This window comes from Falco naumanni, chromosome 5, assembly GCF_017639655.2.
Source record: "Falco naumanni isolate bFalNau1 chromosome 5, bFalNau1.pat, whole genome shotgun sequence".
Taxonomy (NCBI): Eukaryota; Metazoa; Chordata; class Aves; order Falconiformes; family Falconidae; genus Falco; species Falco naumanni.
In genome coordinates, this window is record NC_054058.1 from 57,963,042 (window position 1) to 57,981,884 (window position 18,843).

An 18,843-nucleotide genomic window follows, 5' to 3' on the forward strand; every position below is an offset into this window, starting at 1 on the left:
AAAAAAAGAACCTGTCTAACAGAATGAGATTATTGAACTGTTAAATTTTTAAAAAGCTAACAATTGCTGCAATGTAGACTGGGGAGGTTCTCCTCCATCATGTGATGTAGGCACATACTTTACTACAGGTGGAGTTCAAAATGGAGACTAGGACATTGGAGTTCAATGTCGGTAAATCCACCTCTCGGGTTGAAAGATGTTTTTAAGAGAAGTGCAGGTATTGTTGATTTTCTCATTGTGTATCAAAGCATGTAATGAAAGCCACCTTATCTTGTTCTGATCCTCTTAAGATGTTAGGGTCTGGTCTGTAGATTGCTTGTGACTGGTGTCATCATGGGGTCCTGTGGGTGATAGGTACTGCTGACTACTAATATAAATTAATATGCTAGAAAAACAGGCTTCAGGTTTCCCTGAGCACTGTTTAGTGCTGGTTTTGCAGAATGTGTCTATCTGAAGATGAATCACTCCCATGTTCCACCAAGGCCGGCTTTTGAAGTCTAAAGCGTGATACGTTGTGTTTACAAAAACCCATTAAGACACGTATTGAAAATCTCACGATCAAAATTATAATTGTTAAAATACTGGACTTACCTTGATAGTCAGTAGCATATGATTCACTACCTGGATGAGTTTTTCTTTTGCCAAATAAATCCATGTTTTTGTTCCTTTGCCAGAATAAATTCTTTGAGTCTTTATCAAAGTGAAAGGGTAATAACCTGCTAAACAGTATGAAAGAATTAGGTGATAAAGTATTACAGTAAAGAATGAATTTAATAAGTACACGGTTCTCAAATTATACCTTGATTTTGAAGTGAATGCAGAGACCTTAGCCAACAATTATTTGATAATTGTTGTAAAGTATTAACACATTTCCTTTATTTCAAAATCTCTATGTGAAGTACATTTTTAAATTATACATTTTAAAATTCAGCAAAAGGTCAAACATCAAAATTAACTATGCTGACTAAAAGCATATATTCTGTAATGTGAAACAGACTGTGAGTAATAAGAACTAGATGGAATAGGAATAGGACGTGTACCCACCAAAGTACAGATAACTTATTTACCTTGTAAGCTCTCAACAGCTGGAAGAAATAAAGTTATGTAAATACTACCCAATGTAGCTGGAAACTATAAGCGCTGCTACAAACATATATATGTTTAAATAGTGCCCATTATTAAATTATCACGTAACATTTGCATAAAATACGTGCCTCTGATATTTTTATTTTAACAGTTACAGGAGTTTTGGTAGGTGTGTAAGTCGCATCTTCCACACAGGATTGTATTATGCAGTCTTTTTACAGTTCTTATACTTAATGCAAAACAATTATAATGATACTGTAGGGCATGGGGAAGACAATGGAAAACAATGAAAAAGCATGTTAAGAATAAAATGGCATTATATGAAATTTAGTCTAAAACATAGCTTGAATGAACTGTGACAGAGCTGATATGGCTAGTTGTTTCCTGTGCCAGGAACTACCGTGGAACCCCATCAGGAAGTGTGCTACAGAGCAGGATCACATTACACCCTTGTTTTATGGTTCATTTCACTTATATAATGCAATTTGAGTACCTGCAAAAAAAGAGCACTCTAAAAAGGGGATGTTTATTATCTGAAAATATGTCATTTCTTTGACTCAAGTAAGTTGGATTTTGGGGACACCTGATGTGCCTAATGTAAGGCAAGGCAAATCAGTATGACCGTGCAGCAGGTTGTACAGCAAACCCAAAATGTATCCATATTCATGAAATGTAAAGAATGATGCAGATAGATAGTTTATATCTGTACGTTTTTGCCTGTCTGCTTTAGTAAACCAAGTGTGCTACGGTGCTACAACAAAAGTCATAGTAGTTTTCCTTTACTACTCCAAGTAAATTTGTACAGTAGAGTGGTTTATTAAAATTATGTGAACTGAAAGGTTTGTTTAGTGTTCCACCTGATTTATAGAGCCTGATAAAACATTCCCAAATCTTTGGAAATTAAGAACATGCTACAGCCTGTATTTGGGTTGACAAAGCTGTGTTCATACAAAATAATGTTTAACATGCTAACTGGATAACAATTCATCAATTCTGGCAGAGGAACTATTTTTTGTTAATGTAGTACTTAAAAATGTGTGGAATGAACAGCTGGACACCACAGTTGTGGCATGCCATATTAAGTCTCTGTCTGTTTTCCCCTACAGTGATCTCAGTATGAACAACATTACTAAGCTGCCCTCAAACCCTGTGCACAACCTCCGCTTCCTGGAAGAGCTGTAAGTATCATTGTATCCTCGATGGGCATAGTCAGTACTAGACACATTCCTGTGCTTGTCTCTCATACGTACTGTGGGAACCAGATAAAACAGTGCAGGAAGGCTGTCAGCCTGACACTTTTGGCACATGCGGAAACACTTAGTTGAAAAAAAAAAAAAACAAACCACCACAATTGCTTGTGATTCTGGAAATGAACTTGTAAAAAGAGTTACCATGAGGCTACAACTTCTCTAAGCAGAGACAGAGCCAAACAAATTAAAATTTTTAAACAAGGGCTGTTTAAAAGAGCTGGATTGCTTTTTGGAAATAGTTAAGCAGCAGGATATTAAAAGTTTGAATACTGGCGCATGTTTATTAAAATGCAAGTAAAGCTATAATCAAAACCAAAACCTGCAGCCTTGTTCTGCCTGTGTCAAGGACAATTGAGTCCACATTTCATAGTATCAAGGCTTCTTGTCCTAATCACTTTTAATTACTGTTTCCTTACTGTTACATTTAGCGTCCCTGAAGGCTGACTGTAAAATGCAGAATCCTGCAAAAAGCTTAGTTGCGCTATCTAGTACGTTTACTGAGAGGAAAAAGTACATTGCAACAACTAGCTAATCAAGCACAACATCAAAAGAGGAATGCTGTTTTGACGTGATGGTGACTAACCAAAAGTGAAAAGTATTGTGCATTCATGAGACCTGGATTTGGCAGTGACCCTAATTATAATGGCCCAGGCTTAAAAGAAAATTTAGGTTCCTGAGGAGTGATGGAGACTCTATAACTGATGCACCATAGATCTTGTGGGAAAAAGGTGGCACCGGCATTTGCATGAGTACCTCTACAAGCTGATTAAAATAATTGTCTCGTTATCCAGCCTTTTCTGAAATGTGGTTTATAAGTTTTTAAAAGTGAAAGCCTCCTTTTTAAATAGTACTTCCAGCTGCTAACACACCATAAAACCCATATAAGACACGCAAAGTCATGGTGCTGCTGTTCTTGCAAAGACAGCAATCTTTTTAAGCTGTGACGTGTACAGTCCTCTGCCGTTTAGGTGGGTATTGCCCTGACAGCTTTTGGTGTTCTTGCTAACACTCATTTGAATTTTGCCACTTGGTCTTTCCAGCTGGCATCTATGAAAAAGAAAAATTAAAACCATTTTGTAATGCTAACTTTGAACAATGCCCTATTTGCAAGCACGTTTTCCTGTCCTGCCCTATTTTTATTACTGGCAGCATTCGTATTTAGAAGGTATTATTTCTTTAAATTCTCTCTCTTCCTTTACATACATCTTTTATTTGGTTATCATTATCTATATTGCTGTTGGTGCAACTTTCAAATAACATATAGATATGGACATAACAAGGAGAGATGTCACACACCAAGTGGTAGCCGTACGTATCATGTGCGTGTGAAGTGAATCACGCCGCAAAGACCCTGCTTGTGGATTTTTGCGTCATGTTCATGTTTGCTTGTCCAGTCTCCTGTCAACTATAATGACCCTACTGAAAACTTGCAACCCAATGATTTCTCTCCAACCATTAATGAAAAGAAGAAAAACAAAAGTTTGGGCTTTTCCTGGAAGGAAATTCTAATACATTAAGCCAAGTTATCTTCACTCTTTCATTTTACGGTCCAAAGTTAGATGACCCAAATAGTAATACTTAGGTCATGGCTTGAGAGACTGTTCAGCAATCTACTTCATCTTCCTGATCAAGACCTTTGAAAGTGTTCTTACCTTATTCTTGTGTTGGGCCTACTTTTTCCACCAGAAGTATTAAACTGTTATCCTTACAACCCTCTGTTCCAAATTAAGTAAATCCAGTCCTTCATTGCTGATAGTACCAGAAGATTATTTCTTTCTTTACTTTGTTTCATTTTACGAATACACTAGTCAGATCCTCCATTTGGTTCACAGAAGCCAATCATTTCCATTTCTTACTAATTGTGATACTGTTTTTGAAACTCTTGCAGTTTGTATTCACTCTTCAAATAAGCATAGAAGCCTTTGAAGAGATGAGGCAACTGATTACCTCTTCTTAATGCAGATTCAAACCCATTGTGCCGAGAGATTCTTCAGTGTTCAGAGGCATGTAATACAATTCAGTCCAGTATTACACTGAAAAAAATATAGACAATGAAAGGGGAATTGGGTATTCAATTTTAAAGTAGGGCGTAGCAGCCATTGTAGTTCCCATGTTTCCCTATGTTCATTTCTGAGCAGTGATTGTACATATGAAAATTGTTTTGCCCATCCAGGCATTGCCACATGATTTTTATTGCCAGCTTATCTGGGAATTCTTTGTTTTGTTTATGTGGCTCAGTTAAATGGGAGTATTGCAAAATATAAGTTGGCCTATAAGGCAGACATTGTAAAAATAAGAATTTATGACAACTTTATACCAAAGCAATGTTTCCATGAAATAAAAGTACATCTTAGAAATGTCTGTCTGCTCTTTGAAATACAACAGCAGGAGATTAAAATGAGTTTTTTATGGTTTTTTAGTGTTGAAAAAAAGCGTTACTAATCCCTTTATTAGAAGGCTGGTTCAAAAATCTGATAAAAGCTAACGACTGATCCACTGAGTTTTAGCTTGGATGTTATGTCCTAGATGCATGGTTTGGCAATACTGATAACTCAATACCCAAAAGCACTGAGATTTTTTTAAGACAGTTAAACCGATTGTTTTGACTCCAAAGCGAGGATGTATAAGCTGAGTCTGTTCAGCCAGTTCTGACCTTCTAGGCTGAATCTGATCCACTCTTCCAGCCAAGGTTAGACACCTCTGCAGGAAGAATTCTGGCAGTCCTAGTGATCATGCCTGGTATTTATCCTTAACCAAAGTGTTTGATCACCGAAGCACAACATATTGAAACTATGCTGTATTTTTGAGGTATATGGACCTTTAAAAATTGTGGGCAATATTGTGGTACTTTGAAAACTGAACTGTTCTAGCTCCTAAAAAGTTTAGTTTTGAGCAAGATTTTATTATTGTTTGGGGGTTTTTATGTGAAAATGATGGGCCTTTCAGGCCTGATTTTCTCTTAAAGTGCGTGTGATAGAACTCCCACCAAGAAAGAAATATGCTTTGGCTGCTTGATTATCAGCAAGTTGCTCTGCATGAACTTGTACAACACCATTAAGTTAAATTCTTCATTATAAATTCCAAATAACTGCAGATATTTATCAGTCTGACTGAGTCCAAGACTCAATCTTATGCAGAGTATTTCTAGACGCATGTCATTCTACAATGTGTAAAATGCCCATATTAATAAAGCAGTAAGTTAGAGTAATGCATGAAAACAAGGGGTTTTTAAAAGTGTAAAAAATTACCTATGATGGGTTTCTTAAGAGTTTAAGAGGCAACTCCATCTGAGTGTAGACATAGCATTTTGTCATTAGTAACACTTCAAAGCAGTGCCTGAATCTGTTTTATCTTATAAATTAACGTCTCTATGAAGAGTGAGGAAGAAAGCCAATAATAATTTAACTATTTGAATCAGACCTAAGTACAAATATCTCCAGCTAGATATATCTCCATACATACATACATATGCATATGCATATGCCTAAATATGTGAACACACACCCACACATGCACATATATGAGGCTTTTATTTTAATTTTAAACACTGGAACATTCCACAGATAAGCAAAACTCCAAGTGATTTGTAGTACATCACTATTTTTACTTAAAATAGGGGTTTTATTAAAACAGCAACAAAGGACTGATTTATTACAATTATTTTACCTACAGAGTAAGACAGTTCCAAATAAGTTCCATTTCACAAAATCAAGCAACAAATCTACCTTAAACTAATTGCAGCCTTCATACAGGTGCAAGAAAGTTTAGTCACACCTGTGGTGCTTCTTAAAATAACCTTGAAGGGAATTAAATATATTTACAAAGTTTTTGAGATTGATCACGGTGTTAATACAGTGGTTACTCAGGCAAAAGTGCCTTTAAAAATGCATTTATTGCAATACTGAAGTGCAGAATTACAGATACGATAAAAACCAGACGTATTATGTGAATCTCACCATGATTTATGTGGAAATCCCTTTACACTGCAGAAGTGGTCAGGAGGCCTCTGTATACATGAAAATTTAGTCCTAAATTACCAGGCACAATCCGTTACCAGCTGTTCCTATAGATTGTTTTCCCTTTACTTCTCTCTCTGTTTGTTCTTCCTTCCTGCAAAGAGGTTTTCAAAACTGTTAATGGGAGTTAGGTGTTCTTTTCCCCACTGACTTTGAGTGGTGGGACTGAGCTCTCCGGTCATTTACATGTTTGAAAACTGAGAGCATTAGCTCCTGGGGTCTTTCACAGTCTTTTATTTTTGTGCTGGTGCAGGCACATTGTGGCCAGCACTGAAGACTGATTCTGTACATTTTTACTATTATGTAAGCTAGTAGAAAACGTGAAAGTGCTGCAGCCATAGTCCAAAGCATTAGAGAAAGTGAGGGAATCTTGTAATTTACTTCAGCAATCTTTGGACAGGATGCTTAAATACTAAAATCATTCCCAAACATTAATCTGCATAGATTTTAAAACCTCCAGGGCAAAAAAGTAAAAATACCTGCAACTGACATGAACAACAGTAGTAAAAATAGAGTATCATCTAGTGGTCTTCAACTGTCCACACATGCTTCCTTTAGAGGTCACTTAAATAGCGGTTTACAGTTCTTGCACAGCAGGTTTAGTGGAGCTGTTCCTGGTGGTAATTTGGTTGTGCCACCTCTGTCAACTAAAGTTTCAGCAGTAACTTCCATTGCTAAATGACTTACGATCCCATAGGTAATTTCAGAGCTGCACACAACCTAACACATAAGTTGTGAATTTTATTTATTCACAGAAATTGTGAATTTGGTCTCTTCACTTCATACATGCATACATGTGGAGACTTACCTATTCAGACTATGCCACTGTGTTGGGTATGTGGTGTTTGTCAGTGAGAGGTACCAGCCAGGCAAGCGGCCCATGGCAGATTGTAAATTCTGTTGCCGTAAGACAATCTTGGTGATAACTCAGGGCTGTGGCTCCCCAGCTTTGCTTTAATACAGCAAGGGAGGCACTCAAAGTCCTGACAGAGGCCAGTGCACTGGGTCAGCTTGAAATTACCCATACATTGGTAAAAACAGGGAGATGTTTATCTAGTTAATCGGTCAGAAGCAATTACAGTAGTTTTCTTCCCTACTTTATGCGTATATGGTTAGTTTGATTTACTAGAAAAGAACAAACACAGAAAATTCTGACTGTACAAGATAAAAACTTGTAAGCTCTACATTCACAAAACAAGGGCCCTGGTGTTCTAGAGCTGTCACTGCCTTTGTTGTTGTCCCTTTGATGCCACCAAAGCAAGCAACAACAAAGAACTCTCCCATGTGGATGTGTCAGCCTGACACCCTCCAAACTGCCTTTTTTTGCTCTCTTATCAAGAATGACAAGATGAGGAACAAAAAAAAAAAAAAAAAAGAGAAACAACAGAGCAAATGCCTTACTAAATTAGAGCTGCTTGCATTGCTTGTTGAATAGCTTGTGCTGACAGACAGTTACTCTGGAAATGTTACAGCAAATTGCACAGAGCAGCCTTGACACTGGAACTGCTGTACATCTGTGGTGTAAAGGGGCAGAAGGGGAGAAGATTGAGGAAGAAGATAAAAGAGAAGTGAGAAGAGTAAAGATACACATGCAAGCGGAAACAAATGTTCTAGGTTGATATCCAAGAAACCTTGTCAGTGCTGCTGCATTGGTCTTACCGAACATGGGTTGAAGTTTATTTTTGGCTTGTAGCTTGTAAATGCTTTCTGGAACTCGTAATTTATTATCCAGCAGTATTAGTTAGGAACTAGTTTAGAATATCAAAAGGAGTCATAGAAAGAGTTTTTTGTGTTTTGCTATCAATACAGATAGTGACATTATACTTAATTAAACCAAGGTGAAACAGTGTTTTATTAAACGTCCTGTATATCTGTAGATCCTGAGGCCGGATTTTAATTTAAGTCTTAAACACCCTGCGTGCAGTGCAGTAGCAAGCACACAGAAATAATTTCCTTTTTTGTCAGTGGAAGTTCAGCTTGTTTGTAGATTGCTTGATTTCAGTGCATTGAATACTTCTGATACTTACACGGTTCAGTTTTCCACTTCCTTAGGATTATGGGTAATGAGCTAAGCCAATATCACATTTATATCTAATAGGTTCACAAGCTCAATAAAACCAACTTCTCTCTAAGTTGGTTTTTTGAGTTTCCAAACAGAAGTAGCAATAATTTTTCCAGTAATTCTTTGGTGTTGCTTCATTGTACCACTCAGAAAATGGTAGTAACCTCGAAAATTTGATCTACACAATTTATGTCCCTTGCTTATCACCCCGGAATGACAAAACAGCTAATACATTTTTCATTATTGACAGTTTGATCATGTTGTGTTGTACTGCTGTAGACTTCTGCCATTTCCTGTTATTAATGATTATTATTATTAGTTCTTACTCTTTCTGGTGATACTGGCACTACTGGGAGAAAACCAAAACCAGCATCAGAAGTGTAAATGACACTTGGAAGACCCCAGCCTAGGAAATGTGATGTATATGGTCCACCATTTTTTGCCTCATCTTGCTGTAACATTTAAACACTGAGAAAGGAATTTTAACAAATTACAGGTTGTTCTGGGATTAGTGATTTGGTGAGAACATTCCTCAAACACAGAAGTAAAGTTATGTCTCTTATTGGTTGTATCCTTGGGATCCACTGCTGGGAACCAGCATGGCATTTCCTGGCTGATGTTGGAGTACCTCCCAACAGTTGGCTTTCCTACAGTCAGAAGGTCAGTGCCTGGCTACCTCTTCAGCAGAAGGACTCTGTTGGAGCCCTGTAGAAGGGTGCTGCCTTCTGCAGTGCTGAGAGCAAAACAGCTTGTTCTCAGCGCTGGCCATGGACGGCTTTATGAAAGGTGAGATCAGTTGTCTTTAGCAGTTATCGGATCACACTCATGCTGGCTGCAGAAAGAGTCCCTACCTTTTATAAGTGGAGGAAGAAATACTACATTTTAGACTATACCCTTAACTGACAAAAATCTATGATCTGTTTTATCAAAGCCGGTTCAAGATCAAATACACACTGATTTCGTTCCAACTGCTTGAGGTCAGTTGGAGTTATTCCAGTTTGCACCCTATGAGAATTTGGCACATGCATTTTAAAAGGCAATTAGGCCCTAAAGCAAGAGCAGACTGTGTTATGTTTGAATTTCCAACTAAACTGTAAGTAGCAATAAATATAATATACAGCCCAATTACAACTTGCACGCTCTCCTCCCCTTTTTTAAAGAAAGGAGAATATCTTTACATTTTCTTCTTTGATCTCTCTGAGCATCAGATTTTTTAATATATCATTTGACCCACATTTATTTTTATATTACTATAATGATTACAGTTTTAATTAACATGACAGTTTGAAATATAAAAAGATAATTGAAATACAGAGTAACACTTAAATTGCTAGTCTAACAAAGTAATATCTCAAAAACATTTTGAAATACGTATGTTGATATCATCCATTAATTAATTAACATAGTAATTAATCATCCATTAATGCATACATTTCTATTGCATTGGCCCCAAAATAATCACTAATAAATATCAAATCAAACTCTTATATCAAAATTTTAGTTGACTTTGAGTAAGTGCTTGAAGAATATCCATATTATCAAAGTATTTTTCATGTAAGAAGCAAGAACATGTTGTGTTACTGATCTATAAATGTATACGTAAGCTGAAAAAAATTACGATCATAGGGATATATGAGTTCTATATTGGCTATATTTTTCTATATTTGGGCTAAATATATGTGTAGCTGTCTGCTTGTGTATCTTTGGTTAAGTTTGACAAGAAACAAAATTGCAACAAAGGATTAGAGATCAGTAATTCTTGAACAGAGGCATTTTTTTATATCCAGAACAAGTTGGTTTAGAAAAATATTTGGAAATTTATGTTTTCCTGTTAAACTTCCCTGTTGCTCCTCTACAAACACCCATTTCCTTTATTAGAAACAAGATAATAGTTTTAGGATTGGTACTAGTGCTACTGGTACAACTCTTCAGAAAAGAGTAAATTACTGGCAAATACGATACCCAGGTAGGATGCAAATGAGAGTCCTATTTCTACTTGTGTCAGCACAAATGCTTCCACAGACATCAATGAGACTAAGATTTCACCACGGATCTTTATCAGTTATTCAGAACAATTATGGCAGTTGGAGAGGTGAATCAGGCTTCTAAGACAGAAGTTTCAAATTACAAAAGATAATTTCTTATCTGTACCCAAGGTATAAAAGACACAATCCATTATTACATGAATTTTAATGGAATTTTCTGCATGACATCCTAGTAGTTTAGCACCAAATTCAGGAATATTAGTGCCACATAGCAGCAGAACTGTCCCAGCTGTTGGGGTTTTTCACTGTCCCAGGCCTTCTGTACTTTCAGTTTCTTTTCACAAAAGCAGAGTTTTTTTCACCAGTCTCTAGGTTTTTCTGTACATTTCGTTTTTCTGTTTCCTTTCTGGAGAGCTTGTTAGTTGTAGCATGTAATGTAGCAAATATGGAATGAAACATCTGTTTTCCAAGAAAACCGGCAAACATAAAGCTGACTGAATTTTTGTGACATTATTGATGTTAGCCTACTCATCTTTAACCATACCTATAGATATATGTAAGCAAATTCATGATAGCATTCTCCTAGCATGTGTGGTCTTTACTCTCATTCCTTAAATAAAATCAGCAAACCAGTTAGTGAACAGGGAAGTAAAATGCAGAGTCAAAGGGACATTAAGGCAAAATAGTAATTAATGGAATTATTTTTGTAGAAATCACTCAGTATCTTTGCACAGATTAAGGATGATTTAAGATTGCACCCACAATTACATTCTGTATAGATACATTTGGAGTGATTAAATATAATGCAACACAAATGATGGAATGCTGTATAACCTAATCTGTATTAAGGGGCATGTGCTGGCACTAGTCTAGAAACATTGAGTCGGTCTGGTATTGATATTATAGTTTATTGGCATGATACTAAGTCTGATATATTTATCACGAATTTGAGTGTAATGAAGTTCTACCTAACTGTATCGGTTCTGAAATAGAATTACAACAGATTTCACTGGATTTTCACTTCTTAACAGTGGAGTTTGACTACTTTCACACTGCTTCTTCCTGTCATATGTTGAGCCGCACCGAGATCAGCCCATCTATTCTCCTACACTTGAGCACCTTGCAAGATATGATCAGTATGTTGTTCCAGAAATTTCCACTGTGCTAATTCTGTTAGAACACAGCATGAATATTAATTAATGTAAACGTATGCTTTTTCCCAAGGAGACTGTTGCCTTCCTTTCATGTCCTTCCTATAGCTTTGATACTACTAGATTTTGAAATACACTTTACAGGTGCTTATTCAGCATTTGCTCAACTAGATCTTACTCGGGCAAAGAAGAAACACAGTCACAACCCCTATCGTACTGCAGACAATGAGGAGTAGCTGGGTTAGATTTGACACAGGTTCTTTCCACAGTCAGTGGAGAGTTGCTTTCTTTTATTAAATGCCACAGCTTGTTAACTGCAGAGAGAAGACTTTTTAGTGTTTCAAGTTCACCCGGCCATCCCAGCAGGTAATGAGGAGACACTTGGTACCAGGCAAGGCTTGTCCTGGTGCGGAAAACATCCGCACACAAAGCAGTTTTGAGCTGGCAAAGAAAAAACATTGTACTAGAAACATAAAGGAAAAGTTGACTGTGCTCAGTCACAACTTCATGTTTATTTGCTTCTTGCTGAGGAATGAAGTTTTTCTTTTCAGACACAAGCAACAATTGCAAGAAAAAAAGTTTCGGATCATTTTGAGAGCCTTCTGTGAGCGTCTCATTATTTGTATTGTCTTTGGGAATGTTCTCCTGACCTGGTCACCACCATTTCTCAAAACTCTTGACACTGCAGAAGAGGTCAGAATACACCAAAATGGTAAACAGATGGGGAACATTCAAGGGAGAGCATAGACATGTCTTCTCTCAGATACGACCGTAGACCATGAACTTGACCTGCAGCACTGCAACTATTCAAGACAGTGCGCAGAGATTGCTAGCTGGGCTGGACTGCGTTGAAAGATATTTTATAAATAACTGCCGTTTGAAAGGATGGAGGCAACATACTTTCTTTTCAGCTCATTTATTTTACATCTTTTAGAAGGAAACATGCAGTAGTATAAAAACTTAACCTATGCTTAAGTCAAAAGTATCCCAGTATCCTGACTCCAACAGTGGCAGGAAGCCGGTACTGAGGGAAGCATGTGGTAACACTTCACCATAAACTTTTCCAACCTCCATGAATTTGCAAGATTATATGAAGCAGCATAAGTAAAATCTAGTTCTAGAATAATGTACCTCAAAAAATATGGTCTAAAGTCAGTAACACTGTGTCCTCTTGATTACTTTTTTCATTAAAGAGAGGTGATACATTTGAGCCTGAATGTGCCTAATGAGATATTTCTAAAATAATGTCAGAAATGCTGGAATTCAAAGAAATAACTTAAAAATTGAAAGTCAAAGTTGTTCAAACAATAGAAGCCAGCCATTTGGTTATGTAAGTGCTATAAACAAGCTAGTCCATTCCTGCTCTCAGAAATGATTAACTAAATACTGAACTGTAGAGACAGATAGTATGTCCGTCCTCGTCTGTTCAGGGAAAGCAACATTTACCCATCCTGACTAAAATCACTTCCCAAAGTCCATCCAAGGTTCAGTAAAATAACTGGGCAGCTTTCCTCAAATAATTTAGAGTAATGGAAAACAAAATCCCTGAAGTGGAGAAGAGTAAGCCCTGATAGATACTTGATAGGTACTGTAGTGTCAACAAGGGGATTCATTTTCCCCTATGCCAAGACTGAGAATAGAAACACAGTAATAGCAGGAAAAACCTGCAAGGAAGGCATTAAAAATGGTCAGGAACAAATAAGCCAAACTTAATGAGCTTTGCAGCATGCCTTAAAGAACTGTTGTGCTAACTTTCATCCAAGAATATTGAAACAATTAGATGATCCAAATGAACCATTTTTGCTGATTTTTACCAAATACCATAATGCTGGGGAATTCCAAAGGGCTGAGAAGATGCTACTGTTGTGCCAGTGGTCAGAAGTGGTCTCATGGAGCGTGCTGGGAAAAGATAGGTGGTTTGCCTGAAGTTAGTTCCACAGAAAATCATGAAAAAGGTGTCATGTGGAAGAATTCAATATGGTACCTGAAGGTCAGACAACATCATTACATAGAAAATAGTTCTTGCCAGATGTCTGTCTACCTTTTCTGTCATTGTCAGTTTGCTTGGTGAGAGAACTACATGGATGTACGTGTATTTTGGCATTTGTGATACATTTGATGTAGCCTTCTACTGAAATACGTAGCGCTATACATGATGAGCAAGATCTTCTGCTCCATAAGGAGAGGAGTATCATATAATATAGTATTAACCACCATCTGCAAAATTGGTGCGAGCTCTTTCCAAACTGAAAAATAGTCAAAGCAGAACTTGAAGAGCGACCTGAGGTTTGAAAAACTTGTGAGAAGTAAATGCAGAAGCTATGTCTACCAAAAAGAAGATTAACATGGTTTCATCTGTCTAAGGTGTTGTACAAGACATATTTAATAATTGAGAATTTCACACATCTGAAAAAAAAAATAGGCTTACCCTGTGACTGCCTCACCTTGGAGCAAGAGTGAGCCAGGTTTGACTCACTCATCTGCCTGCAGGAATTTGGGTGCATATGCCTGATTCTCAGATGTCTGGACATCAGACTCCAGTGTATTTCAGAGTGAGAGACTAGCTCAGCAGCTCCGTCTGAAGCTGAGCGCCTCTGCAGAGCACATTTAAATTCGTTGAATGGAAAGAGGATGAGCCACTTGCTCGGAGTTACAGGTCACGTCATTCAGCAGGTGTGTGTGTGTACAGGGAGGAGCCTTTTCCACAAATTGAAAATGTCTGAAAAGTCTTTGGAGCTGGGATCTAGAATAATGTTTTCTTTCTTTACGGCCCAATTTTTATTTTTTTTGTATGAAAGAGGTATCTAAAGAGAAGGTGTGCACAGGACCCTGTAGGTAGCCTGGGGCAGCTAAACTCCTTAGGAAGACAGTGTTTAAGGGTCAGTCAGTGCTGGATCTTTGGGACTGCAGTCATAAGCACTTGGCCTCTTCCATGAACAGTATTGGCAACTGGTGCTGACTTCAGTGCTGTAGATTCCTCTCTGGCAGCTTGACACCTAAGGCATTTTCTGGATCTAGTCCTGTGGTCTTTCCTAAGGGGCCAGAGGCCAAGTGAAATGTCAACTCTGTTATCACATCAGCTGGTCTATCACAACTGTCTACAGTTTTGGCGTGCAGTATCTTAGCTGATGAGAAATACCAATTCCCCCTGGCTTAATGTGGTCTGCAAAGAGGGTTACATCTTATCAACCCGCATTTGTTGCCAGCTAAGAGGAGACACTGTGGCTCTAGTGTCACAGAGTAACTTGGCTGCGAATCTGACCGCTACCAGTCCATTTTCCACCTAGGGTACATTCATGCTGAACTGAGATGTCAAAGAGGCTAGATGCAAGATGCTCTGGAGTTGCACTGATGGAGAACATGGAAATACTATTATTTCACATCAAATACATGGCCTCTTTCCTAAACACAAACCTGACAGAATGCAGTCTTTTTCTCTCGAGAGTAACATGCTTTACCAGAGGTATTTGTTGTACTTACCTAGCTTTGTAAAATACTTTCAGGCATTCTGAGAAGGAAGGTGCAATAGAATTAGGGGGGAAAGCCTCATATATTTTAGCAAATACCCTTTATGCCAGCCTGTTACACAGGGAAAACTATGATTCCACCAGTACAGCAATTTTATGTGTAGTTATTTCAAAGTAGACTGTGATCATTAATATGTGGATGTATTTTGATAGTGCAAATGAGTTAAATATTCACAGACATCACACATGGACAATTCTGAAAGTGCATGCCTTTAAATCCAGTGATGCTAGTTGTTGTCAGTATATCTGTATTTTAGTTGCTGAAGATTAATCCTTAAAAAGAACAATATGAAGAATTCAATGTGCATTCTAAACCATAAGGTCAATTTGCAATGAAATCACATTTTGCCTCTGCAGTGCAGTCCAGCTGTCAGTAAATCAACTGTACAGTTAAGGAGTTCTCTTTTTTTTTTTTTTTTTTTTAGTTTTTTCTTTCTTTTAAAAGTGTATTAATGACAAAACAAGGCTATTAAACTACTGCCTCTGGCATCAGTCGCTCAAATGTAACTGTGTTGCACTTTTTAACAACCAAATTAATTCCACATGAAGAGAAAAAGTATTCACTCTTTTTCTTTTCCTTTTTCAAACTTTACAGACGTCTTGCAGGAAATGGCTTGACATACATTCCTAAGGGAGCATTTGCTGGCCTTTTCAGTCTTAAAGTGCTGTAAGTAAACTGTGTGTTGTTTGATATATTTCTGATTTCCTAAATGCTCCAGGGAAGTAATTAACCAGTGAAGTTTTGATCAAGTAAATTACATATTTTGATCAGCTCATTTTGAACAATTCAATTGAAGATACATATGAACATCATTAAATCTTTGTTTTTTCGTATAGAAAATACCCTAAACACAAAGGTTGGAAAACATTAATGGCATTCTAAAAACAACTTGCTCATCAAGTAGATGTCTCTGTACAATATCAAAGGTAAAAATTGGTTCAGTTAATAGTTTCTTTGTCTCAAAAGTTCTGATTTCAAGTCTAAAAAACTTAGTGAACTTTTCATGATCACACAAAACTGGGGCAGATTACCTTTTTCTTTTCTTGAGAGCCAGAGGGAAAAAACATTATTGTAGAACACCATGTAATTTAAAATGGAGTTCATATTTTATATCTTGTTCTTTGTGATGTAATTACTGTAAGTTAAATTATAAAAAATATGACAAAACCTTGTATTATTTGGAGTAGTAAAACAGTACATATAGTTAATAAAATTATTAGCAGGCCACATCTCACGGTATTTATACTAGAGGGTGTCTTTGCCTATGTAAAGTTCACAGAAGCTGCATTACTGGCAAGAACGCCAACCTCCTAGGCAGCATCAAACCAAGCCAGATGCTACTGTAAGAGTATACAAAGCTCTACTGAAAAAATACCTAAGTGGGAAAGAAGTATGAAGAGCTTCCCACTCCATCTACTCTTAAGTTGGCCAGCTGTAGCTCATGTTGGCCTAAGGAGATTTAGGCCTGCCAAAAATGATTTACAGTGTCCCATCAAGTATGCCTTATTTTGAAGGCAGCATGTACTGCTTCAGTTTTGTCCGCAGAGAATCCTTTTATATATGCAGGAGTTGGTCCAAACGAGGATATGAGGCAGTATGAATGAAACCATATTCAAAGGGAGGAAAAGATTCTTTTGGAATCAAAAGTGATTTTTGAGTGTTTGCAAGCTAAATGATGTGGTATTTCAGAAAAGATATTTGTCAGGTCATTGCTATCAACTATCCGTTTGAGAAAACTGATTTCATTGGGAAAAATTCAGCAGTTTTTACATAGAAAAATTTATTCAAACTAAATCATAAATTCCTTATACAGGTAAAAATTCTGTTTGCCATAGTAGCATTTTGCTGAGTAAGGATTTGAAAAGTCAGTCCTTCTCAGCTTTATCAGAATAAGAAAGTGAAGCACTTCAGAAGAAAAACAAAATCAGTACACGAGGATGACAATTTCAGAATCACTGGAGGCAATTAGGGGCTCAAGCCCTATTGAGAGCAAATCGGATTTATTCTTTTGACTTCCTCAGCTGCTTTGAAAATCCTGCTCAAAGCTGATGTGTAGCTGTTTACAAAGCTAATATGCTGTAAGTATTTGTTTACTTTGAAGAGAACTGGCATTTGACAGGGGTGGAGTATTTGTATACTTTCCTTTGTAATCTCGAAGTAGAACCAGTACAAAGGAGGTAAGCTTGGAAGAAAATTTACAATAGAAGGAAATTATCTTTACTGAGTTGATTCTGGGTTTTGTGCTACCCAAAATGTAGGATGCTGCAGAATAACCAGCTACGCCAGGTTCCTACTGAAGCACTCCAGAACTTGCGCAGCCTGCAGTCTCTGTAAGTATACTTGATAAAACAACTTGTAACCTTGCATGAACAATAGTGTATGATTACCTATTAATTACCTGTTAATATCATTTAATAATGTGCTGAATCAACATTTTCTTTTAACTCTCTTTGAGCTGCTTTCCAAGAGAATTGTACTCTCAATTAAACATCAAAAGTGACTGATTTCATTCCAGTAGTTTCATGACACCAGCAGCTTCTTTGCAGTGTTATAAACTGGTTCACCGTCTGAGAAGACACTCCTTGCCCTGCAATGCTTTCTGTCTGTCAAGAAGAATATAGTCCCTTGAGCACTGGTCTTTCCCATGGTTTCTTGTTAAGATTCTTTACCAGGGAAAAGAAAGAATCCCAAATGACTCCCTTGGTTTTTTTCATTTGGTGTAATTTTTTTCTGTTTAAGCAGTATGGAAAACACTATTAACTCATGAAACAAAGTGTACTAGGGGATGCTTAATTATATTCTGTGCTTCAGGCAGGTCTCCGTATTTATAGTTCTTGACTGTGCTGTGCTGACTCAGTCCACAAGCCTCAGTTTTAACAGAACTCCTGCCAGAACTGCTAGACCAGGAGTGAGGATTGGCTGCTTTGTGGTACGAATAAATTATTTTGATGTGCTTCTGCCCCGTACATAAGGATGGTTGTACCAGGTTGCGCTGAAAGTTGACCTAGCCCAGTATACAGTCTTCAACAGCAGATGCCAAAGGAAAACTAGAAGGCAAAGAATATAATAATATTGCTTTGGTAAACTGTCACAGCTGCTGGAGGTTTGCACTCAGGGACTTGCTGAGCCTATTGCGGCTTCTTTGAATTTAATATCTCTTAAGGAGTGGTGTTCTATGAGTTTGTATAACTGCTTTTTGACGCAGTGTAAAACTCAGAATTTTTTGTGGCAGTGTATCTGCTGATCAGCTAGCCCTGTGCAGCATGGTGAAGTACCTCCTGTTATTTACTTGGAACTTCTCATCGCATTTGATGTCCCATAAGTGCAGCATCAGAAGAAAGTGGAAACAGTAGTTCCGTATTGTTGAACACCAGATTTATAACCTCTGTTGCACCTCCATTAGTCATGTTTATCAGATGTAGGCTGTTAGGACTGTTTCTCATGTGGGAGCTATTCCTTTCCTCTGGTCATCCTTGTCACTCTTACCGAACTTCTTTTCAGTTCCCGTATATTTGATTTGAGATGAGTCAAGGAGGGCTCAGACCTGCACAACATGTTTAAAGCATTGGCACACCATGGATTTATAGAGGGGAAATATGGAAGCTTTTTTGTTCGCTTTCCTACTAACTCCCCAAACTTTGTTTTGCTTAATATTTTTAACCTGTACTCAACACTGAGCTGTTATTTTCATGCTTATTACAACTGTGGGATCTCTTTCTAGCATGTTAGTTGCTACTCAAGAGTTTGGCATGTAAAGTTTGAATT

The 18,843-nt window shown here is 37.4% G+C and overlaps 1 protein-coding gene across 3 annotated transcripts in view; it reads left to right on the forward strand.

Moving 5' to 3' along the window:
* Positions 1–18,843, forward strand: part of LGR5 (leucine rich repeat containing G protein-coupled receptor 5) — a 93,528-nt gene that overhangs the window by 36,293 nt on the left and 38,392 nt on the right. For all 3 annotated transcript variants that reach the window (XM_040595777.1, XM_040595778.1, XM_040595776.1), the window contains exons 2-4: positions 2,193–2,264; positions 15,673–15,744; positions 17,337–17,408. In XM_040595777.1, coding sequence (XP_040451711.1) covers positions 2,193–2,264; positions 15,673–15,744; positions 17,337–17,408 — 216 coding nt within the window. The remainder of the gene's footprint in view (positions 1–2,192; positions 2,265–15,672; positions 15,745–17,336; positions 17,409–18,843) is intronic.